The 27016-nt window shown below is 33.1% G+C and overlaps 1 protein-coding gene across 1 annotated transcript in view; it reads left to right on the top strand.

Annotated features, from left to right (window-relative positions):
• The window catches only part of LOC140746421 (uncharacterized), a 37247-nt gene extending 13452 nt beyond the window's left edge, over positions 1 to 23795 (top strand). The window contains exons 2-3 of the mRNA XM_073078562.1: positions 21783 to 21967; positions 22567 to 23795. Coding sequence (XP_072934663.1) covers positions 21783 to 21967; positions 22567 to 22809 — 428 coding nt within the window. The 3' untranslated portion in view covers positions 22810 to 23795. The remainder of the gene's footprint in view (positions 1 to 21782; positions 21968 to 22566) is intronic.
• Positions 23796 to 27016: the final 3221 nt, after the last annotated feature.

The raw sequence follows: 27016 nt of genomic DNA, 5'->3' as shown, positions 1-27016 counted from the left end.
AAATAAGTGGTTTACATGCTTTTTATGAAGGTACAATTTCGATATATATGTCTTTAAGGACGTTTTGTATATTGGTATTAATTTTGTAAATAAACAATAGAAGACACATAAATAAATAAAATATTAAAAAAAAATCTACAATGCAACATTTGCAATAAGGAGAAGTATAATAAAAATATAAACTTGACTACTTACATTGTAAAATTAAATTGTTAAGCATCATATGTTAAAATTCAAGCCGTTTGAACTGCCTGGAATGGCGAAGAATGAAACATATATACTTATATACATACTTAAATATATACAACTTACATATATACGTTCGAAAAATACCTTTCGCAAACAAGTAAAGCAGTTCTTTTTAAAGGCCACTTTTGAGTAAAAGCTGTAAATATTAATCTTTATACATCTACAGTATATTCAATTACATTTAATTATATAAAATACTTAAATATTAAATGAAAAATATTACATACATGAAAACGGTTCAAACATGCCCCTAAACTTAGTTATTTCAGTAGGTACTTAACAGGGTAATTTATTAAGTTTACCCTCATAACTTTTTATGTCAGCGATATATTCACGGTAAAGTTATATTTACTATTATTATGTGACAAATTATGGTTCGTGATATTATTACTTAAAAGCGAATAAATTTCAGTGAAAACTGAAATCTGATAATCGTAATCTTCTAGCTTTTATTTTTAAATAAAATATGTACTAACATAAATTAAAAACTTTTAAAGTTATATTAACTATTTTAGAAAAATACTAATTTAAACTTAAATTAAAAGCATCTAAAGCTATCTGAATTATTTCAAAATAATATGTAAATGAGTTTTTTGGTCTAATTTTATGTTTAATTTATAGGTACTATGTATAAAATACCTAATCGTTTTCAGCGATAAATTTGTGTTCTATGACATTATATTTTCGTCGTCATCGTTTCACTATTTTTGTTTTGATAGTTTTGGTAAAACAAATTGTTGCTCAAATAGGCGGCATTTCTATTTTCTCTCAAATATTATCTATAATATGCAAGCGAGAAAAGAAATGTCAACATTTTCATTACAATTTCACTAAATAATATTACAATATCATGGGAACACAATCATACATTTGATTATTACATATTACGACAGGGGTCGGCGATTATATAAACGGATCGCTTTCATTTACCATATTAGCCAATAAAATAATAGTTTAAGCACACAATGGAGGCGTAATAGGAAATTTGCAGGCTCTACTAGAGCGTAGGACTCGTAAACTTCGACTCTACATTAATGTGAAATTGCTTCTAAGGTTCTCTATAACTTTGATAAGTATTAAACGTTTTAATTTCACACTTATTGAGTTATTGAGTACATGGGTGCGTTTATAGAGATCCAGGTGCTAATGAAGTGATAAACAGACTTTTAAGTGCTTAGTAACAGTGTAACTTGTTGTGTTCTAGTTTCAAGAGTTTATGTATTTCAGCCTAATAACAGTACCTACCCTTAACACGAGTTTTCAAAACATCCCACAATTTTACGTTACGTTTACTCAATTATTCTTTTCCGTTTGCTCAGTAGACTGAGTAAACGTAACAATAAGTAAGTGCTCAAGTATTTTTGTCTGCCTCACATGTTCGCAAAAAAGGGAGACAAAACATAAAGGGCCACTTTGTCAATTTAGACATTTAATGTTACGTTACTGACACTATAGTTCTGATACAATCCGCTAGGGGCGCTGATTAGAAATTGTATGGCAAATACGAAAACAAATATCAAAACAGTCATTTTTGTAAAAACGCAAAAACTCATGGTAAGGGTACAGCATTGTTAGGGTCTGCTATATTTGAACATTATAATACAAGTCGGAGGCGTTTCAAATAAGTCTTTAAGAAGTAAGAAGCCATATGTGGCCGCAGTCAAGTAAGACTCGTAATCTTATCAGGAGTTGATTACAGATATCTTTGGATGGTAGTAGCCACTTGCAAACAGGTGGAAAGTATGCTTGTTTTCTACTATATTATAAATAAGAAACCTGGACTTCTTCCAGTTTTAAGGAAAAAGCTAAAATCAGTAATTGGACGTAAAAAGTTGCAGCCAATCGAGCTAATTAATTAGTCACTGTAGCTTAAGCACATGTCTCATCAACCCCAAATAAATTAAAACCCATTCAGTCAGTGATCCCTAAGGACTAATTTTAAACGCCTCATGCAAGCATATCTGCCTCCTATTATTATTACAGGAAATTATAATATTTTTTAGAACATCTACAATGTAATTTAAGCTACTTACAATACTAATCTAATTTGAAAACATAGGTTTTTAAGTAGGTACAATGTCCATACTAACACAATTAAATGGAAGTAAATAAAAACACACACGGAAATTATTAAAAAACGATTACTTTTTTATATAAATTTTATTAAATATGAAATTAATAAATTAATTTAAGTAAGCTATCTAAAAATAATCGAAACACCTTCTAGCTTCACAAAATCACCTCAATTTTGGTACGATACACGAGTAGGTATAAGAATCTTTAAACCTCCATCTCATTACGAGCACAACAAAAATCCAAAAACAAACAATGATTACATAATCAAGCAAATAAATCATGGCTGAATCCGGTAACCAATTAGGCAGCCTATTGCGAATTTGTCGAGTCCTCTACATTAAGCTAATTAGCGGGATATAATGACATAACGCGCCTTTAACCGTACCGAGTGCAAACTTAAAGATAAATACGTCCATATTTGTCTATCAGTAACTGTAAAGGCTTATCGCACTTAGAATACTCGTTAGCGCTTGTAACCCAAGACTAGGGGTGTGCGGATACGAAACTTCGGATCTGGATACGGGTATACGAAAAATTTATTGGTTTCTGGTACGGTTACGGACGTGAATTTCGGATTATCCGATAGTTTCAATTACGGATATTTAATTAATTAGGTAGATCTTCGACTTTTAAGAAATTGTAAATATACGAATACCTATTGATTTCATTTTATTTACCTACTAAGGAACGCTCGTGGCTACTTAATCTGTGTCTCAATTACGCCCAATATCAATCAATCTATAAAATGTTTGCCCACTAAAGATCGAAAAATACAGAACGGTGAATTAAGAAATGAAGTTATTAAGTAGTCAAGATTTGGTTACGTTTTCGAATATTTTTATTTCGATTATCCGATAGTTTCGGTTACGGATCCGCATAACCCTGTCAACCCTACAAAACAGCGCTACATTCGAATGGATACCCTACGGAACATAAAATAAGGCGTGAGTCACACTAAAGTTAAGGTCTTTTTTCGTCCAGTACTCGCACGGTTGCCTTTCCTAATTGGCGCACCATCTGTTTAATTCATTTTGCGATAGTTTTACAAGTATTTTATTGACGCGTAACTCCGCCTGCTTGGATGTAACGGAGCGATTAATCGATTCGTTTGCGTGCGAATCGCTCGATCGAATGCCAGGATCGCGGTAAATAACGATTATTCGATTGAAAAAATATTTTCTGAGACTGTACTAAAAGCGCTGGAATTATACGACCCTTTGGAATTAAGTCTACTTAGGCTACACTATTTTCTACCGCCTACGAACTACACTACAAGTTTGAATTGAAAATTATTCCTACGAATAGATCATTGGAGTGTACTTTTGAGGACTAAACTGAAACGGCTTATGTTAGTTCTTCCTTATCACATGTTTCATATCAGTACCCTTAGTATGAGTTTTTACAAAAATGACTGTTTTGGTATTTGTTTACGTATTTGCCCATACATTTCCAATCAGCTCTCCTAGCGGATTATATCAGAACTGATTAAAATAGTATGGGAAATACGTAAAAAAACAAAAGCAGTCATTTTTGTACAAAACACCCAAATTTACACCCCTTTTTACCTCAGAGGGTAATGTTTTTCGTAGCGTCTGTATGTCTCATTTTTTGGCAAATTTTACTATATTAGGTGTCGTTAGATTAGTGTATATTTTTTGTGAGAATGCGGTATGAGGTATGCTATATTTTCAAGTAGTCGGGTGTTTATTTTTACGATAATTCTATATGTATGGGCATAGCCGCTGTAAACATACTACGAAAAGTTTTAAAGCCTACTCATTTACAGTAAATAAATATAATATTAATAATTATTTATAGCACACGTGATTATGTCGTAACTTGAAATATGTACACGCCATATTATAATTATTACTCTGATTAATTAAAAATAATGAGAGAAATGCATAAATTTATAGCGCATAAAAACCATTTCATTTGGAAAATTAAAATAGTTAAATGTGAAACGCATGAAGTGATAGATCTTACTTTTTATAATATAGAAGTAGAAAATGAACAGGTAGATGGTAAGTGGTTACAGTTGCCTATGGACATCTGTAATTAACGCCTAATAAGATATACCTGAAGAGGTATTACTAGTTTTGAGGACTAAATTGAAACGCCTCGGATAAGTATGTCCTTACACCTTTTAAACCAGAACACAGCAGTGCTGGTATTATTAGTCATTTGATGTGACGGTGGTGCCTCCGGAGTCAACAAAGGGAGAACAACAAAGGGTTCTACATTTAAAACCATACAAACCAATACAGTTTAGTGGAAGTAGTTACGAGATAACGACTAAGTAACAACGCCTCATATTATACACGATGAATCCGTTTAAACATCTATTTAAACTACAGCTTAACGCGTTTAACTACACACTACACAGTACAGTATGGGAGGTCCTTACCCCAAACCAAAATTACACTTTGAACGTTAGTTTAGTCGATAAAAGGGTTGAGATAAACAGTAGCGTTCAGTGACGCGTGCTGCCATCTCTCGGACGTTGACAGAGAATAATAAATCTTCGGATAACATCAGAGGTGAAGATTATACGGTGTTCGGATCCCCATGACGCCATCCGTGCTTCCGGCTGCAAATTAGCAAACAATCTACTAATTGGCTCCACTTATTATCTTTGCTACGAACGGAATAGAGCTCAAAGTTGTTAGGAACGTCGCGAAGTAGGCGGTCCACTTGACATAAAACTGCATATTTTTAGTTGTTCCACGAACGTTGGTAACGTCGTTTCAAGTGAAGACAATAGTACTACTGTTCTGGTACAGTCAGTAAATTATGGCAACTACTTTGTGGTATATGATCGATGCGAAGTAATACCTTGCAAAGTCGTACGTTGTAAGCAACTAAATGTTTGTTTTTGATGTTATTCCTGTAACACTTAAACTTAAAATTAGCACTTTTAATTAATGGAAGCATTTTAGTAGGTACTTAAAAAAGACAAAAGTTAAACATTTAAACACTGCTACATAGAATGAAGGTGGTAGAACCCTTTGTGGTTCGACTCCGGCGGCACCACCGCCACACCTATTTCTACCTAATAACAGCAATGTTAGGCGCTGCTGTGTTCCGGTTTGAAGGGTGTGATAAGGGAGACGGACTTTTCCGAGGCGTTCCAGCTTAGTCCTCAGGGGTAGCGGCGCATCTGTGCCCGACCTCAGGTAGGAATATCTAATCCTATCTGGGGTTGATTACAGATGTCCATGGGCGGCAGTAGCCACTTACCATCAGGTGGACTGCATGTTCGTCTGCTACTCCTATATTATAAAAAAAATACATAACTTTGTATTTTAATTTTTATTGATGTCTAAATCAATTAACAAATTTCAAATGAAGATTTATTTTCGCAAGGGCCCCAATTCAGTATTTAGTAATTCCCTTTGATTTGGTGTAATTGATATTGTAGATAATAGTTTACAAATCGCTTTTATTGACTTACAAGTAAAAATCAAATTAATCGGCTCATACTTAAGATGGTATCTGTATTATTTAGTTTCTAACTCACTCTAATTCACAAACAGTAAAGCTAAAAGTCGCAATGCTTAAATAACTTTCCGAATGTCTCCAATGACCAATTAGAAATGGCCATTAAAACATTCGCTCTTCGCTCCTTTTTGAACGCATTCCTTCACGAAACGAAACTGCTTGAATTCGTCAATTTGCGAACAAGCCACCAAGAGCCTTAGAGCTTAAGTAATAAAATAACACGTTGAGTTAAAAATAAAAATGTTTGCAGTAATGTTAATGTTTGATTGTGATATATTCCTCAATTAATCTCTGTCGTTTTTGAACGGCTAAATGTTTCATTTTGTGTTTTTTTCTAAAATCTAAATCTAATCTTTCAATGTAAATAGTATCGAATCCCTAACTGACTTTAATTAAAAACAGATGACAAAATTTTGTGAAGTAAATTTTGAGAATTAACTTTTTATTTAATATTTATAATGAAATAAATAAACGATTAATTATAAACAATTCAAATTTAATTCAGCTATTCTAAAGTTTACTAATGCATGTCAAATTATTAATAAAAGTTTTAGCAGTAGAGAATCAGTTTAATGAAGTTTAATTAGCGACCCAAAAACTGTCTCACATTATATTTAATATTTACATTTAAATCAAATAATTGCAACTACACATATCGATTAGTATTCAAAATAAATCAATTCAGATGAATTAATAACTTTCCGTCATTTTTTAGCGGATTATTTTTAACATTAATAAAGGTTTTAGCGGTGGAAAATAATTTTAATGTACTTAGTTTAATTAGACTCCCAAAATTTCATAACATTTTTACAACAGCATTTAAATGAATTCCTTGTAACAACTTATCGATTTGTATTCAAAATACTCGTAAATCGAAATATGCAGATGACTTAAAAACTTCCCGTTATTTTTAGCGGATTATTTTTAACATTAATAAAGGTTTTAGCAGTAGAGAATCATTTTAATGTACTTAGTTTAATTAGAGTCCTTAAATCAGTCTCTTAACATTTACACAACAGCAAATATATTTAAATAAATTCCTTGTAAATACTTATCGATTTGTATTCAAAATACTCGTAAATCGAAATATGCAGATGAATTAACTTCCCGTCATTTTTAGCGGATTATTTTTCAACATATGGTCCGGGGTTTCGTTAATTAAAATAATCGAGTGTGGCGAATTAGATAATTTGTCATCGGCGGCAATCGGCTTCGTATTGTTGTCGGGTAGTAAATAATGGACCTTCTTGGAACCTTAGCAGGGCCGGATTTGAGGTCTGGGAAGGAGCGGAGGCCCCTAATTCTTCTCTTAATAAAAGGTGGAATTAGTCCGTCAAGTCATTTATAAATATTGCCAACAAATCAAATTATTTCAACAAAAAACGATTATTAGTATCTATTGTAGTATAATATAGTTTTGTCCGTACAAATGCTAAAAAGCCTGTTTGGAAAAGCACTTAGGAGCGCACCCGTCATAATTTGGATATTTTTGTCTCTATTGTAAGGGCCTCTTGAGGGAGGATTCTAAGGGTATCTTGGGGCCCTGGGCCTGGGCAATAGCGGGTGCTAAATCCGACCCTGCTTAGAGGTTTAGAATATTCCATAATTATCGCTTCAGAATGGTAGCAATAAATTTGGCAAACCTTTGTATTTTAAGGTCGTGACGGATTTATTGTGTGATCGATTCTATAATCGCGACTAATTTTAGTTAAAGATTCTTGTGTAGGAATTAATTTTTGTAGAACGTATTTTTGTGACTTATATGGCAAAAAATGATTAATAGCCAATTTAAATTATTAATAATTGGCTTGTTGACATGTTTCATTATAATTAATCATTTGTATTTCTTATTATTACTGTAGGTACTTTGATTAAAGAATTATGTAACTATAGAAAAGACAGGTGTTAAATATGTAATTGTAGAAATATGTACAGTGTAGGTATATTCCTAAAGAAGTACTTATGTACCTATGTATTTACTTTATATATGAAGTGATTGTACATTGTTGATATTTAAGAACATTTTAAATTTTATAGGAACATTACTTGAATTTGAAGTCAGGTTTTAGTTATTTCTATGCTATAAACTTTAAATACAAATGTTCTAATGTACTTATTTTGTATCAGACGTAGATATCGCATATAGATTATTGTGATCAATGAAATCAGATGAACCGCAATTTTTATTTAGTTATAACAACGTCGGTAAACAAGTTCTTAGTAGTAATAAATCCGTCAAATCTCTAACATTACGTATATTTGACAATTTTGACAAACAAATTTGAAAAACAAATTTGACAGCACACACACAGCTACAGCTTTTACCGATAACTAATAAAAGTGTAACAATTTACAAACTTACTAGTAAAAGTGTAGCTTTAGAACCAAATAAGTGTACAAAGGATTATTTCGCTTCAATAGTTTTGTATACAGTATATCATCACGCGGCGTGGGAGTCCAAATGGTCCAGGACACCCCGCGGCGCTGCGCACGCGCATTAACATGTTCATTTATTAATAACGACCACAGATACTATAAGGGTCGTAAGTTCTATAATTTTTTCTTGTATTGACCACCTGATAAAGGGCTACTAGTAGGGCTTATTTAGGCCGTAGACGCTTTGCTACCCTTTGACTGGTAGGATACTTTTTTTTTTGTTTTTACCTGTGTTACATATTTTTTATTCACTTATTCGATTTAATGCGGTAATAAAATCGATAAATACTTAGATCTCTTTTGGCCTTGTAGATAAATAACTGTTGTCAAAAATCATTGTGTATGTACAGTGATTTAATTGTCAAAAATATTCATTTCGAATAATTTTTATAATTCGTAATTTTGCTATTAAAAAGAAACTTAATTAAAATACATTAGTTATTATATAAGTATTATAAGTTATTATATACGGATAAATAAAAATAATGATAAGGAATATTATTAGGTGAGAAAAACATTTGCAAAAAATATATATCTATTAATTAAATAAAAGCCCTGTCTATTTCTTCAAAAGGCTTGATATAAGGCACCCCGTGACGTTGCAGCCGATCGGTGCGGTCTGCTTACAAAGGATTTTGTGGCTTATAAAATCATACAACTTACTTCTAGTAGATTAATTGCTCTACAAGTCTCTACTACTTGACTAAAATTTCGTAGTTTTTATTAGATTACGTAGGAGCTTCAACACTTTATGTCCCACTGCTGGGCATGGTGGGATTCCTTTACAATTTCGCTGCTGGGAATGTAGGGGTTGCGTAATAATTTGTCAGGAGTATACACCTCCTTGCTAAAGCTCCTGGACTAAAGCTGACTGAAACCGAAATGTTATGAAGGTGAATCTCTGCGGCACCTCACCTATTTATGCCTAATACCACCAGTGATAAGCGTTTTAAATGGTGGTATGTGTGGTAAGGGAGACATAATTTTCCGAGGCGTTCTTTAGGCCGTCAAGTTCGGCTAAAAGTAACTAACCTACGTATATGCCGGAACAGAAATCGTAACGATATTTTCACAGTTAAGCTCAGCACTGAATATTTTTTCATTTTGGAAATTGTGAAATCAATTTCCTTTGATATGCATAAAACCTTATAAATTATGATCGTGCGTTCTCACAGCTCTTATCAAACGTGTAAGGTCATTATTTTTATGCGTTTGTTGATTGTAACATAATTATGATAAGTTACTGTAACCAATGACCATAAACATATGGTGATTATTCAATTTTATAATACCAATTAAATATTTGGAACACTCGTTTTAACAAGTTCATGAATTCGGTCAAATTAATTAAAGAAACGATAAAACGATCACGTTTTACCATAAAACGAGTCACGCCATACAAACGATCATAAATTTAAATATCAGTTTTCGAAACTTTGTCGCTAATTAATATTTGATACAATAAAATTATTTATTGACGCGTGGGTTTCATTATGTTTTTAAATTTATGTTCTAAATTCGAATTATTGGTGAAATACTGAATTAATCGTGAATTTTAATGAATTAATTTTATGACGGCTGGTCCAAAATTACAATAATGTGATTTTTATGACAATTCCTTTTGTCGGCATGTCGTTTACACAAAAATGCATAAAGTTGTAAAATTCATCACGATTTTATTTATTTAACCCTATACTTGACATTGTGCACTTAAATGCACATTAGAATCAGATTTTTTTTTTCGGATAATGCGACATCGAATCTTACTAATAATAACTGAAAGCGAATTAGCAAACGTTTCTTTATGTCAGAAAATGAAATCAATATCTGTCTCGTTCACACATTGTAAATGGTAAACAAAATAGCGAGCCGTCATTCAGCGCCTGCGCAATGCTCTCTAAGAATCTTATTTTATCTGAATGAAATTAAGTTATATGTACGAAATTTATATAATCTTACTTTCTGCAAGCTTTATGCAATGTTTTGGTGATATTTTTTTGAGATATAATGTTTTGAATATATAGTAATTCATGACTTTTGTTATGTGTGCATTAAAATGCACACTGCCAACGACATACAATATTACTGTTTGTCAATATTGTGTCTTTAAATGCACACTGCCAACTTTGCTACTATATACTAAGGTTCTGCACACAAGGTAGGGGGTTGGGTGAACAAAGTTCAGACAGAGTTTTTTTTTTTATAATTCATGACTGAAATTAATATTTCCCCGTTTCCACTAAATTCCCAGTCCTTAGCTTGCAATATTTTTTTCAGATGACTGGAGGCCGAAAAATTCTAGCTTTGGTGTCTAAATTGCGTGATTAAATCGGATGTAGAATCCAGCAAATCCCTAGAAAGATGAATTCCAGATGTCTAGGTCTCATAAAGACGTCCCTGAACTCAAGTCCTGTCCAATCAATAGCGTCTTCTGTCAAAAATGTAAACATCTCCAATAATGATGATTCCAGAACATCTGCAATATCAATCCCAGATAAGACCAAATTCCCACTTGAGGTCGGCTATAGATGCGCCACTAGCCCTGAAGACTAAGCTGGAATGCCTCAGAAAAGTATATCTTCTTACCACATCCTTCAGACAAGTGGAATAAAGTCCAATCATATGCTCAAATTTAATACAACATTCTAACGGAAACATGGATGCAGGTCTAAACAGACAAGTCGCTTTATAGCGTACAAATGTGATAGGCCATTGTTAGTATTGTCTTCACAGATCCTGGACATCTTCGTTTGTAATTCCTAGTTGCTGTTTCGTCATGGGAACAGCGGTAAACAAAAAATATTGCCACTCAAAAAGTTTCGAGTCGCTTTATGTGGGAACTGTGTTTTTTTGGGAGGAGGTCTTCTAATCTCTCAACTCAACTAAAATATCTCAAAACTTGTTGACATGTCATAACTTCCGAGACTTTTATCTTTAGTATTTTCAAAATGTATGATATTTTTTATATTTTTCAATTATTTCTTAGTTTAGTGAGTACTTGGCGGTGTGCATTTAAAGACACATATTTTTTTCTCGTGAACGTGGCAGTGTGCACTTAAAGACACATACTATATTCTGAAAACTGAAATTCAGAGATTTTTTATTTTATTTTTCCTAATATCCTTATAACCCAATTAACGCAGGGAAGTAGCAAAAGTATAATTTTTTTAGGATAAAATTCTCTGCCAAGTATAGGGTTAAAATACACCATAGGCATAAATATTAAACTAATCTTTTAAACTATTTAAAATGAAATATTAATAATTTTGAACAAGTAATTATATAAACTTATATTATAATTGTTTCCCGGAAACGCTTCTGATGATAATAACGTAAAATTAAATTAATAAATAATGATAAATTTAGTTTATAATGAGTCTATAAATATGTTTTGACATTATTTTAGGTATAAACGATAACGAAGAGTAAATTTATTATTCCTGTAGGACCATTACATTAAAACATTCAATAGCAGTAGTTCATTAAATTATGACATTATTTCTCTGACGTCTAATTTTGAAAAAATATTCGTCTTTCTTTTTTATAGTAAGTATAGTCCGCGCCAAACTGCAAGTCCCCTCTGAAGTTGTTGCGAGCAGGTGTAGTCATACAATTTGCTATGGCGACACGATTCATTTCTATATTCAGAGCGAACTAGCAGTTTTACGCGGACTATACCATACCTATTATTTATTGTTAGGTACTTACGAAGTCAGACCTTTTATTAACTATGTAATAGGTATATCAAACAAATTAATTCAAACTTCCAATAGTACCTATACAATTACACTAAAAACACTCCCATTAGACGCAAACATATATACACTATGTATATGTACAGTCGGCAACAAGTCACGCTCCTAATTATAGAAGCATTCCCAATCAATTACCGCGCAACAAAACCGCCAAGACCACTTCATTTGTGTACCGTCCACAGAAACAATAGACCTATATTTAGGATATATACTTAATACCTCAATTTAATTTTTTGTGTGACCTCTTCCTTCTAATAGTATTTTGTTAGATGTGGCAGTACAAATAGTGATTAGAATTCTTACGTTGATTACTTATTCGTATGACAGAACCAAGTAAGCCAAAATAATATTGACCTCAAAACTATTAAAATTAAGCTTACATTCGCTCATTTATTATTATTTATTACCCTACGCAAATGATTCTAAATAATTCTAAATAATTACTTTTAAGCGTCCTAAAATTGTTCATTCATAAATTTTAGCTCATTTAAATAAATCATGATAAATAACAAAAAAATACCTACTATTTTAAAAGTTAAAATTCTTGGATAAAATTCGAAAGTCAATTACCTATCATCCGTGACAGCCATTAAAAAAACAGCTTAAATCAGTGTTTTGCTAAGAAAAAAATGGTCGTCGCTGGCCGCGCGCCAAAATACTAATGTTCCATTGAATAGTGCTATTTGTACAGCGAATGCAATTCCACGTCCTGTCATAGTCTATCTCTGTCTTACAATATGGGTAATGAAAGAGATAGAGTAGTAGCGAATAATATACTTAGTGTAATGACGTGTTAGCCCGCTTGTCGCCCGTTTAATGATTTCGATATTTATTTGGTAGGTACTTTTTAGACGATTGTGGTAAAAGGTAGAGGGAAATTGACGACCCGCGTGGCGGAGTGGCCATACCGGTCTAAAGCGCAAAGAGCTCCGGATTCGATCCCTGGTCAAACAGCTATTCGTATGGTGAATTTAGATATCTATTCTGGGTCTGGGTGTTTGTGTATTTGTCTTTGTGTATGTATTCATGGTACCCACGACACAGGGTATCCTACTGTGGGGCTTTAAGTGACACAGAAACAGTGAAATTTTCATCTTTGACAGGCAAAAACTTGTTTATTTTGACAGACACAAAAGAACAATGAAAACAAAAGAAAAAATCGAACAATCGATTTAAAAGAAACAACTTGACATTTAATTTCGTGTAAGTGTCATTATAAAATGCTTCATAATACATGCATGCAACTAGAAGCGCTGTAGGCGTATTGAGCGGTGTAGCGTTGTTGGCAGCGCGCCAAAATACTAATGCCCCATTGAATAGCGCTATTTGTAAGCGCATGCATCGACACAGCGCTGTACGCTTTAAGTTTAAACTGTTTCGGGCCATACAACTTACGGGGTTAACAAGAATGGAGAGATAAAGGTTATTAATAAAATAAACGAAAAAAATGTGTGAATTTCTCTGCTTATGAAACTAGACAAAGAAAGTTTAGTAGGTACCTTTTTTTTTCGTTTGTCAATCAATTTTCCTTATAGCTAAAGCCCGTCGTGCAAAATATAAAAAATAGAAAAAGCAGCAACTATGTTATTCTATTTTTTTTATCATTATTACAGTTGAATTTTATCACGATTTTAAGTACTCACATCATTATGTATCATTTATTAAATCTCATCTTTCAACGACCATTTACAAAAACTATTTTAAAATCATTAACGTCGTTTCAACATAAATAGTACATAACAAACATATCTAACGCTCTTTAAACAGATCTAAGCTTCCCCAAATCGTTTATAACGTATGACACGAGATCTATTAAAAAACACAAAAGCAACGCTATTGTCTATAAATAAACAGCACTTAAATCTAAAAGCGGTGCTTCCGCGTTTTCTATGGCCCAACTTGAGCGATTGGGTTTAGTTGAATGGTTAAGAGTTTGGGATGGCTCGTTTGATCAGATAAATATTGTGGGAGACGCTGGAATTCGGGAACACTTGTTAATAGTTCTTTGTATTTTCGTACAGATTATTTAGAGTATGTCGGTGACATAAATTATCGTTAAAATGCATGGTTTGAGCGGATGATGGCTATAAATAATAGCGTAAACATGTGTGTTTCAACTTAATTCGTAGGGTTAGCAAGATTTTTGTGATTGATAACTTTTACTGTTAGTATAGTAGGTCGATAGGAACATACATGATGCAGTGTATCTGCATAGGTTTTTTTAGAATATTCGGAGTTGATATATAATAGATATTGAGGTATTACGTCTCTTAATAACAGGTAGAGCATACTCTTGATACTTATTTCTAAAATATTATAGTAGAGGAAATGAGAACTTATTAGTTATTATACATTGGTATACCTACTCACAACAGAACGTAGGAGCAGAAGTGCAAAGCCATTTTTTATTTTCATGAGCCATATTTCAAAAACCTTTTTAAGAAATAATCGACAAATGCCTAACGTTTCATATTTGCAAACCAGCTGAACAAACGAGCTTGTTTTCAGTAATTATATTTGCAATATTTTGAGCTTGAGAGCTTAAAGGGTTACCAGTTAAATTTTATTGTCAAAATGTGACAGAACAGTTATTGATAGTCATTACAATAATTCAGTTAAGGAACGGCTAAATCCCGCGCGACGCAAAGAATGTCCGCCTCTTGTACATACAACAAAAACGTCAAGTATGGAGTTTAAAATATTGGAATGAATGACATACCACGCCTCGGACGATTAATGGTGTATCGTTCACAAAAAGCAAACATCCTCATTAATATATCAAGTGTCTTTTTAGCCACGCGCAGTTAGGTACGGTCGGGAAAACAGTTTGAAGAATTGGGGATATGATTTTGAATGTTAACGCGGAGATAATTAAAAGATACTTAGTATACTAAGATACTTAGTATACTAAGATACTTAGTATACTAAGATACTTAGTATACTAAGTACTTAGTATACTAAGTATACTAAGTATCTTTTAATTTACTTAGTATACTTTACTTACTTACTTAATTTACGTAGTTTAGTATAATAAGTACTTAGTATACTCAGTATCTTTTAATTAGCTCCGCGATAAACTATAGTTCGCGCCAAACCGCTAGTCCGCTCTGAAGTTGTTGCGAGCAGGTGTACTCATACAATTTGCTATGGCGACGCGATTTATTTCTATATTCAGAGCAGATTAGCAGTTTTACGCTGACTTTACCGATGATAGGCGATTTCAATTTTCTTTACTACTGATATTTCGATCTAGTTATATAAAAATTATGGCCTAGTCCTTGTCATTTTGAGAGGTAACTCTTGTCCAGCTGTAGGACAGTAATGGGTTAATGATGACGATCCATGTCATTGGGTCAAAATATTGACAGTACCTGAAGAATATCGTTTATCGTAAGTACCTGTTAGGTACATAATAAATCTTATAAAGTTGGATCGAAAAAACAGAAAGTTTTCGTGATTTATTCACGTTGCCAATTTTCGAAAAAGTTTGTCATATGTAATATTAATCTTTTTGAAATACTTTGATCGCAAAATATTTAACGTTTTAAACAAAATATTCATGCTTTCTTTGTCTCAATTTTTGTATTTTACTGCCACTAAGTAATAAATATAAATTACATGACATATTTATATTTAATGTTACACAGTTAATAATTTATTTAATATATCTTTGCCTTTAACCTAATAGAGATTGCCCTACTTCAACTCTTTCAAGAATCGCCTATAAACAAAATGAAACGGAAAGTCGCACTCCCGTTAATAAATCAACAACGTCTAAACAACATTACTTACGACAGTACGACAATCGCACCTAATGGCAAGCGTAAAAGTTAAAACGTCTCATATTTCTCTCTGCGAGTCAGTCACAGTAAATCCAGAAGCTAACATCTGCAGTCGATTCTCAACAATTAACAAGAATGGCCCGACAGTTCCCCAACAAGTATTTTTAAAGGAGGTAATTTAGAAGCAACGAGGTTTAAGGCTTTCTGCATAACGCGACTTTGTGTCGCAATAGTAATTTTAATTAAGATTCAAGTTGAGAAGGACTTTCTGTGCAATTATTGTAGTGGTACAATTTGCTTCTGGTGTGAAAGGGTGTCATTAAAATATAATTAAATAGGTTTGAAGTAGTTCTCAAAAAGATAGAAGTATTTTAGTGTGATTTGTTTATTGCACGACTCAGAGAGTGCTTTACGATCGAAAAATTTTTTTCGCTTCATTTTGGCGGCTATTTTTATTATTATAGCCTTGATAGTTCACGGAATCAAGATATTTTGCATACTATTGTCAAGATAATTTAATGGAGATTAATTCCATACTTTTTAAAAATTGATTTACTGCAATAGAATTGGAAAAAAACACCAAAATAGGTCAAAAAATTTTCCTGTCCGTCATGTGTGAAACCTGAAAACACTGTAACTTGTGAAAAAATCCATCATTTGAGTTAATTTTTTTTTTTAATTCTAATCGACGATTGTAGGTCACTGAATGCGAATGATTAAATTTGAACGACTTAAGTTTTTTTTTCTTTTTTTTTACATTTCATAATTAAATGAGCATTATGAGTCGTGCACTTTTGGATTTGCCAAATTTTTAACATTCCTATCGTATTTTAAATTAATATAAATCTAGGGTTTCAGATTAATATAAATTATCTAGGGATTTCATTAAACACTTTATTAATTTTTTTATTATAAAAGTAGCTTACTAAATTTATTTTCCCGCGGTTTGACCAATTTTTATTGTTTTGTTTTAACTAAATCGAATAGATAATTTAGTTATGTCTTCTATTTCGTTTATTGTTAAACAAAAATGTGACTAGACGTTGACACTTTAATAATAATAACAATTTATAAGTCATAAATTCCGTCGTCCAATATTTAATGACTAAATTTAAATATGCAGTAAATTTCAACGTAATAGGTTTCGACAGCCCTTTTCAAAGTCGCACATGTTAAACGCTAGACACAAAATTAAAACGTATTTTAAAAGTATTTAATTAACATTATCTACTATAATCATTAATTGGAAAATTACTACTTGGTGCACTAAGACTGTGATGTTAGTTTTAAGCCTATGTATGTATTAAATAAATAACCTTCAAACTCTTCATCACTCTTTATTTTGTCCGCTCAGCTTAAAGTCGCACGTGTGTAGCCGCCCTAACTTTATTTCAGTACGTTCGTCGGCAGGCGCTTTGACGTCCGCTAAACACGACATTAATACACTTTGGCTTTTTTCGTCTGTCCCATAATTTACTTTTTTCTCTTTTTTGTGGCCCATTAGCTATTAAGCGACATGATGTTGTTTGACAAAATTGATATGTTAATATTAAGACGCCGTGACACTATTATGATATTTTCGTTCGGAAATAATATTATTGTACACTGAACCACAAATGTTTTTCAAGATAGTCTGAGATTGAACTCGAATTTATGAAATAGATAGTTAAAATATATTAAAAGTTGTTATGAGTTTTGGAAGACACATACACGACACGATTTCCTAGTTCTGACACAATCCGCTAGAGGCGCTGATTGGAATTTGTATGGGCAAATACGTAAACAAATACCAAAACAGTCATATTTGTCGAAACGTAAATACTCCTGGTAAGGGTACAGATCCGCGTGCAAAAACTAGTTTATTCATAAAAGCAATTCAACGCCAGATAACTCGTCCGATAGTCTTAGACATTAATTATCTTATACATTAATATGTTTTAATAACTCATTTATCACACCTTCTGACAGCTTACGCTTTTAATAAAGCAAATGTTTATTTAGATCAAGTTATATCTATTAAAATGCCCACACAGTACAAATAATATTACCAACTACTCATTACTGAATAAGACAATTAGTCCACTTTGAGCGAGTAACTAGCAAGTGTTGAAAGATTTCGGTGAAGGAATATTTGTGAACTGAATATTTGTGTACCTATGTACACGTAATAGCAAATGGGAATAGAATAGTAGACAACGTAATAATGAAATTTTCCAATGTTTTGGTGTACCTGAATTGAATATTCTGAATAATATTCATTTCAATTATTCTCCACAAAATTTATAAAATTTGAATTTATTTTAAGAGGATTAATGTCCAGCATTTTGATTAAATTGTATCATCATTTTGTAAACCGTAGAAAATATTAAAAATACGAATTTTGCCATTTCGCTGACCAAAATAAAACGACGTAGTAAACTAGAAAATACAAAATTGGTACGTTTTTCGCTAACCATTTCTCTTTACAAAATATATCGACGTAACTCATTGCACTATTTACTTTTGCTACTGCTATTTATTGCTATTTATTATTATGTATCGCTTTTATCGCATACTATTATTTAACTATAGGACAAGTTCCTTATCATTATTTTCATCAACCACCTATTAAGCACCGCTTATTCTTTTATCGCAAAACTTTCACACAAGTTGTCAATCAAGTAGTTAATTAGCATTGTAGTAATTAGTTTATAGATATGACTAAACGGCTGTTTCTGGCTAATCTTGAATTAATTTAAATCAACATTAAGCCGTGATTAATAGGAATATGAAAATTATTTAAATTAGGCAACGCAACGTTACTACTTTGCTAGCTAATGAGGAATGCTAATTAGTTGTGTCAACATAATGTTACTGGAAAAGTGATAGCTTAGTGGTTAAAACTGTCAATCGGGGGTCCGAGGTTCAATACCCAGGGACGCGCTGATTTTTTAAAGTTTTGTCCGTTAGAAATTAATTATCACTTGCTTTCGCGATAAACAACTGTCATATTTTTCGTCCTAAAAGCTGCATAGCGTGGGTTTTCAGCTGTAAAGTCGGAGATTTTTTTGTGCACCAAAAAAGGACATTTTCGAAGCTTGCTCCAAAACTACTAGTTTACACAAGTTTTAACTAATCAAACAACCAATAGGAAAATATAAATATTACAAATAAATTATGTGTTTCAACGCGCGCAGAATCTAAATACAACAAGTATACCTAATGTGTTACATCCGAAACTTTGTCCCACGATAAACGTATGTATAGTACTTCATCAACGCACAACTTTCCACGTAAAAATAACTGAGCTGTTCGCAAACACCAATAAACACTGGAAGACTAATTTGTTGCTTTTATACGAAACGGATCAATAATAGCAATATCTTTATTCTTTTGGTATCAACAATAAAACTTTGAATGAATAACATTCAGATTGCGTATTAATTTTATTTTGCCGGAGATCGCTAAAGCGCGCGAGATACCGTTGCAATCGTTATCAAGAGATCTCATCTCGCTGTATTTGGACACAGAAAGCCGAATTTCCACTGTTGTATCTTGGAATACATCTAGCGACTAATTCTACTAACAATTTGTAATGCTCCATCTACACCTATTTGTATTTTATATGCGATGTTATTTTAAAAGACTTTTTGAGAAGTAAATAATTTTCCAGAATTATTCGACTGTCGTAGTTTTTAATTTTAAAGAAGTGGATTGAAAGTCAAAATGGCTACATTACCATCTCGGTTAATCTCTATAAGACGTAGGTAAGCGAAACACATGCATAAAAATCATTTTCGTTTACGTTTTTGTCGACAAAAGTTATTCAAATTCATAATAGTGTTAAGCGCGTTTTTCCAGACACGCATGTTATCGCATACACGCGTGTCCCACACACACACATAAACTCATTGCAGTCTCTATGATCAGTATGCGTATGCGTAAGAAACGATAGGAAACAAGTCGCACGCATTCGAGCGCACGCGCGGCAAGAACCGCTCCCTAAGTACGAGTATAGTAGAATAAAACCTTTGGTATTCTTACACGTGGGCGTCCATCAAATATTTCTAACCGGCCTGCGCAGTAAAATCCACCAATTTGCGTACTAATACGGCTGTTCCATCGCTAAATAAGTTAAAAATTACCTCGTAGATGTTATCGGTCCGGCGCGCGGGTCACTTCCTTTCGCCTTTATTTTAAGTTTTATTATGCGATTTATTAATCCAGTAAGGTATGGAAGGAACGGGCGACATTCCACAGCCTACACTTCGGCTCCCTTTAGTGAGTTGTAAGGGAGTGGCCTCATTTATCAACCCGACCGGCAACTGACGTCGTTTAGATAAATGATTTCTGAAATCAATGCGTAAGATGTCTTCGTTATTCTATAAGATATAGGATCTACGTCTTGCTTAACTATTTTAAATGTTCAGTTATTATCATAAATATATTATCTTTATAAAATAACAAGAGATACAAAGTTTTTTTTTTAAGATCTAATCGATTAAAGATATATTTGTTAGATACGTAAGTATTTATTTATCGCAGTATTTATAATAATATCATTAATTTAATGCTTTATTAAATTTGTAATTCTAATGTGTCCCAGTTTTGGGCACGGGTTCAATCCACAAGAAACCTTTGCCTTAGTCTCCAATAAGCCAAAAATATCTTAAAATACATTTGACTAAAAAAAATATTAACCTAGTCGTTTAAAAGTCGCTATATAAGGCGCTGCCCATTACCTACATAGTACGTATATTAGTCTCCCTCATAGCTCCATGTACTCTTTATTGCTTCTGAAATGTCCGTATTAATCTGCACCTGATGGCTAATTAAATTAGCTGCGAGGTAGATAGCTACGTTTTAATTAACGTTTAGTACTGTTGCTACAAGCTATGAATAAACTGAAGATTGTTTTTTTTCTGTTTATACGGTAATTTACAGATGGACGTAAAATGAGGTTCGATAGTTGAGTCATTAGTAGTGTAGATATTTTTGGGAATTGAATGCCTACATTCATTTATAGGTATTAAAGTTTATTTTATAGGTCTATTATAAGCATTTATAGGTCTTTATTATTTGTAGTGCTGCTGTGCTTTGGTTTGAAGGATGTCGTAAGGGAGACATATATTTGGGAGGCATTCCAGCTTAGCTCTCAGAGGTAGCGGCGCATTTGCGGCCGAACTCAGTTAAGAATCTAATCTTATCTGAGATTAATTACATATAGGCGGTTACCTTACCATGAAACCTTTAGCACAGTGCTATACCTATTATAAAAAATCATTAATCCAATCATTAAGCATTAGATGAGATACTGATGAAAAGATTATAATAGGCTTGCTTAAACATAAAGCTATTAAATTAAAACATTCACATATAGTTTTGAAAAGTGATTTTAATAAAAACTTCCTTATAATTTAATGGAATCAAATTCTTAATAATAAATGATATACATTTTAAAGAGAACGGTGTCGCGGGTTATAGCTAGTTGATCGTATAAAACTTCTTGAATAAATTTGTTCCTATCAAAACTATCAACGGTAGAAAACTTGTTTTTTGTTTGTTTATATTTTAATCGAAAACATCTGTTCGGTAGCATGTTTATTAACTTTCCGTAAAGTTATCTTAGATTAAAATAAATTTTAATTTATGTAGGTGATGGCAATTTTCACCGAGCATTCTCTAATACGGTTAAAAACGCAAAATTATTGTTTATATTGAAGAGAAAATTATTAGTATTATTGGATTAAACGATTGATATTACGAATAATTACTATTACTAATATTTACATGAATAATAATGATGAAATAAATTTTATTTGAATTTACAAACAACAAAGTTCTAGTAGAAAATTTCTTGCAGCAATTTTGTATAATCACATTGGTCATAACAGCGTTTTTAAGTTTCACATTTTTCCCTAAGCTACCAGTATTTTTGTTACATCTATACCACGTAATTTTTTATTTAAAAACACCCTTACTTACTCAAACTCTTCTTCCACAGATGCCAATGGAGAGCCACCGAAACTGAAGTGCAACCTTCGCAAGCACAAACCGAACCGCAAACCCAGGACCCCGTTCACCGCGCAACAACTCCGCGCACTCGAGAGCAAGTTCGTCGACAAGCAGTACTTGAGCATCGCTGAGCGAGCGGAGTTCTCGTCTTCGCTCGGACTCTCGGAGACTCAGGTAAATTACACGACACTAATATAAATTAAGCAAGAAATATTTTTGCATTATGTTCACTCGAGAGCAAGTTCGTCGACAAGCATTACTTGAGTATCGCTGAGCGAGCGGAGTTCTCGTCTTCGCTCGGACTCTCGGAGACTCAGGTAAATATTATGAGACTAAAGAAATTGAGCGATAAATAGTTTACGAGGCCACGCTGTTAAGAGTACCGAAGGTATTCTAAAAAATAAGCTTTAGCATTGCTGAGCAAGCAGAGTTCCGTTCTTCGCTCTGAAAGATAGGTAAAAATCACGATCATAAACAAATTTGGGGAATAAATAGCTTACTTAAGATCGTGGACATGATAGTAAGCATCGCTAAGCGAACAGTGTACTTGACTTCTGTTGTTCTCTCTGCAACTCAGACGAATACCACTAAGCAATATTATTTTTTATTAATGATCATTATATATATCTACCTATTTTGTTTCGATTTGATGGCAACAAAAGATTGCGCTACACGCTATTGAAGTTTTCTAAATTTATTTAAGTTCACGTATTCGTTTTCGTTTTCATAAAAAAACACAACACATTATTTACAATAGCTTCCTTCTTCAACAGGTAAAAATCTGGTTCCAAAACCGTCGAGCCAAAGCGAAACGCGTGCAAGAGGCTGAGATAGAGAAACTCAAGATGGCGCAGTTCTCCCGCCACCCCCACCACATGTACCCCCACCCCCTCCAGCAGTACTTCCCGCACCCGCTGATGGGGAGGCCGCTACCACCGATGGGTCTGCCACCACACCTCGCGATGCCCCAAGTACCGGGGTCGCCGTCCCCGAGTGGCCAAACTAGTGGGCAGTGATTTTGTTTTGTATTTGTAAATTTCTTTGTGAGAGCGCTTGTAGTTCTTGTAAAGATTGTTTTTTACTGAACGATGGTATAGTCGACGCCAAACTGCTAGTCCGCGCTGAAGTTGTTGCGAGCAGGTGTAGTCATACAATTTGCTATGGCGACGCGATTCAATCCTATATTCAGAGCGGACTAGCAGTTTTACGCGGACTATAACTGTATAAATCTAGTAGAGCTAGTGGTTATTATACCGCTTTGCAGTTCAGAAAGGATTCATTCTGCTCAAGACATTTCTAAGTGAATGAATTTAGATGAATTTAGAGATTTCTAAGTGTATATTAATCTCATTTTGGAAAACGATTGATTCAGAAAATCCTCGGTATTTACTTAGTTACATTTTTGTACTGTTGCTGCAGTATCATTGTCAGTGATATAGAACATTTTTTTATAATTTTCATAATTACATACGTTTTTGTTATGAATTACACTATCGTAGTTAACTAAATTCCTATGCTGGATTATCGCATACGACATAATAATGTAGTAATAATATCTAGTATTTCTTGATTATTTTGATAATTGTCGATTTTATTAAACAATCGAGGAATTTAGTTTCCAAGTCTACAAGCGCTCTAAGATAATGATAACAAGACCATTAAAGTGTAACCAATACGATTCTTCTGTTTTTATAAGTCAACGGCTACTTATAATTTTAATTATTTTGGAACTTGAAATAAAGACAAAAATGATATTAACAAACTCAAAAATCGTTCTGAGATACTCAATATTGCTCAGTGTAGTTGTAAAAGTGTACACAATAAATATATAATAAAAACTATTCATGTAAAAAATTGCGTGTAAAATTGTAATATTTGATTTCAAACTATTTTAAAACAATATAATGTTTATCTGTGTTTTCTGTATAATAGTATGAATTTTTACGTTTTTACAAAGATGACTGTTTTTTGTTTTTCTTTACGTATTTCCCATACATTTCCAGTTCTGTAGCACTACCATGAGTTTACAAAAGTATTACTCGCTAGCGACTGCGTAATATAAATGTATAAAAAATTGTACAGCGCCTCTGGTGGTTACTCGTAGAACTAAATTCCGTAGTGTGAGCCACTCGTTACGAAAAAAAACCTATCGAAATCAAATCGCTAGCGAATGTCATTATGATCTATTGCCATACAAATTCGGTCCCATGAGTCATTAATTTGACAGACGTTGTCAAGAAATACCGTAACGATAGTAGTTATGTTATTCACTAGCAAAATGACAATAGTTTTCTATTTACAATTTCTACAGTGGCGTTTCTATGCCAACTCATGGTAGTGCTACTGATGCCCGCTGGGGGCGCTGATTGGAAATGTATGGACAAATACGTAAACAAATTCAAATACAGCCAAATTTATCAAAACGTAAAAACTCATACTAAGGGTACAGTACTGTATTGTATTTAAATGATTATATGATTCTAGAGAATTATTATATAATAAAAACCCGACTGCTTAAAAATATAGCCTATGCCACTCTCACAACTTAGACGAATCCAACAACACCTCATATGTTAAAATCTATCAAGACTTTTGGGCTGCAGGGCGTGCTAAAGGCAGTGATAGCCTAGTGGTTAAGAAACTCGGCCTCTCGATCAAGAAGTCCGAGGTTCAAATCCCACGCACCTTTGATTTTTTCAAAGGTATGTGCGTATTACAAATTAATTATCACTTGCTAAACAGTGAAGGAAAACATCGTGAGGAAACCTGCATACCTGAGAGATTTATATAAAAAAAATAATCTCAAACGAAAGTGAAGTCTACCAATACGCACTTGGCCAGCGCGGTGGACTATGGCCTAATCCTTCTCACTATGAGAGGAGATCCGTGCCCAGTGGGACGGTAATGGGTTGATGATGATGTTGATGGGCGTGCCAAGGAATGAGACATACATTCATAAATACGCTCGAACATTACTCTCTGCAGGCGAGGTTTTACTAGTGACTATATTTTTATTTATTATTTCTATCCATTCTACCATTGCTTTTGGTTAAAGAGTAATACAATGTTTATACTATAGACCCTTCGGCCATATTTTAAAAATATTTTATAGAATAAGTATGTTAATAGAATAGTCACGGGAAATTATAACATTAAATTTAAGGAAATGTAAATTATTTTGTAAATATAGAATAAGTCTTAGTTTAGTACCTATCTATATATTAAAACAACATAATAATTATAACTAATTTTGGAAGTATTCTGAATGTAAACCAAACTAGATATTTTAACCCTAAATATTGATTTCAGTACAAAATTGTCATTCATTTTACTATAGATTCGCTGAAATTTTTTGTATATATAGATTCTTATGTGTACATTGTTATTTGTACTTGTGTAGTTAAATATACTAATTTGACATTGAAAAACCTTTTTTATTTATTTATATTTCACCTTGATACTAACTTTAATCGTCGTAAATTCTCGTGTCACAATGTTAGTTACCGTACTCCTCTGAAACGGCTTTACCGATTTTCACTAAATTTTATATGCATATTCAGTAGGTCTGAGAATCGGCTACTATCTATTTTTCATACCCCAAAGTGATAAGGGTTGTTCACCCTTAACATTTTTTTATTTATATGGCAACACAACGTTTGCCGGGTCAGCTAGTACTTTTATAAAAGTCTGTTAACAAATGAATATGCAGTTCGCTTGATAGAAATCGAATAGGTATTGCCGTTCAGAGACTTTTAAAATAATTTCCAAACAGAATAAGAATCTTCAGATGCGTTGCTAGAGTTGAGGGCATAGTTGAAAAGTATTTCATGTTACTTCTTCCCTCCCTACTATTACACGAAAGGTTCTACAACTATAAAATCTTATTTCTTCAAGATGGAAGTACACACTTGACGATGGGCATCTGTAATAACGGGTCGAGGTCACACTCGACTCGAGGTCGACCACAGATCTGAGGACTAAACTGAAAAATTGCTCCTATAAGTGCCTGCCTCCCTACGCCCTCCAAATCAGAACACAACACAGCTTATAGAAGGCTGAAATAGGTGTAGGGATAGTCTACCCGATGTCGAACTTCAAAGGGTTTCACCACCTTCAAACCACCTTGTAGCGGTACTGTAAGAACCGAACCACAAAGTATTCTACCACCTCTAGAATATAATATATTCTATTATCTATTTAATATAATAAAAAAGGATGGCTTTGTAAGTACCTACAGAAGAGAACATGGCAGCAGTGGCTTGACTATAGGGTGGCAGGGCCCGAGATGCTGCGAGCTCAAAAATAACCAAATAAAAGTGAATAAATTAGCGAAAGAAAGTTCGCTTGGACCTAACAATCACTGTAGTACGTATTCGTGAGCTGAAAGGTTCTTAGGACCCCAGGCAATGGATTTGCCGCAGCTATCCTATATTATAGTTACACCACTAAATAGCATTACTTGTACATAAGTCAGAATTATGAGAAATAAATAATCTCATACATCATACAAATTAAGCTCAGTAATATCAAATTGATAAGCGATGTTGTCATTTGAGGCTAATTTAAATATATCAATTAAAGTTAATTGTCCCATATCGGTGGGGTCGGGTCACATACGTATCGATAACGATTAGTGCCTAAAGGGTGTTGGGATTATTGACAAGTGGCTATTTGCAGAACGGAGTAATCAGACTTACATAAATAATAGTACGTAACTATAAAATACGTAAGTAATATAATCATCATCAAGCCATTATTGTTCCACTGCTGGGCACCGGTCTCTCAGAATGAGAACGATTGGGCTATAGTCCACCGCGCTGGTCAAGTGCGTATTGATAGACTTTACGTGCCTTTGAAATTTGCCTGGGATTGAACCTTTGACCTCTCAATCAAGAGCCAGTTTCTTAACCACTAGCCTATAACTGATTTTTATATACCTAATAATAGATTAAAACGTTTTTTATGTTTGAAGTAATCGAGGTTACTGGACATTTGAGAGCAACTCCAATTAGAGCAGGAGTTCCTCTTGAAGTTGATCACAAGGTCTTACCTCTGTTCATAGATTAGTAAAGATACTTCGCTGCCTTGAAATTGAATTAAGCCACAAATGGCTTATTAGTGAGTTCTTTTTTTGAATTCTTGACAAATAAAAACATTTTTAGAAAAAAATAACGAATAAATAACTAATACTGCGTAATTTAAATAATAAATAAATAATTATTT

The sequence above is a fragment of the Epargyreus clarus genome, unplaced genomic scaffold (genome assembly GCF_041222505.1).
Source record: "Epargyreus clarus isolate Ecla_fem2 unplaced genomic scaffold, WU_Ecla_fem_2.2 ptg000002l, whole genome shotgun sequence".
NCBI lineage: Eukaryota > Metazoa > Arthropoda > Insecta > Lepidoptera > Hesperiidae > Epargyreus > Epargyreus clarus.
Note: the sequence above shows the minus strand (reverse complement) of the source record. Positions and strands in the feature narration are given on the sequence as shown.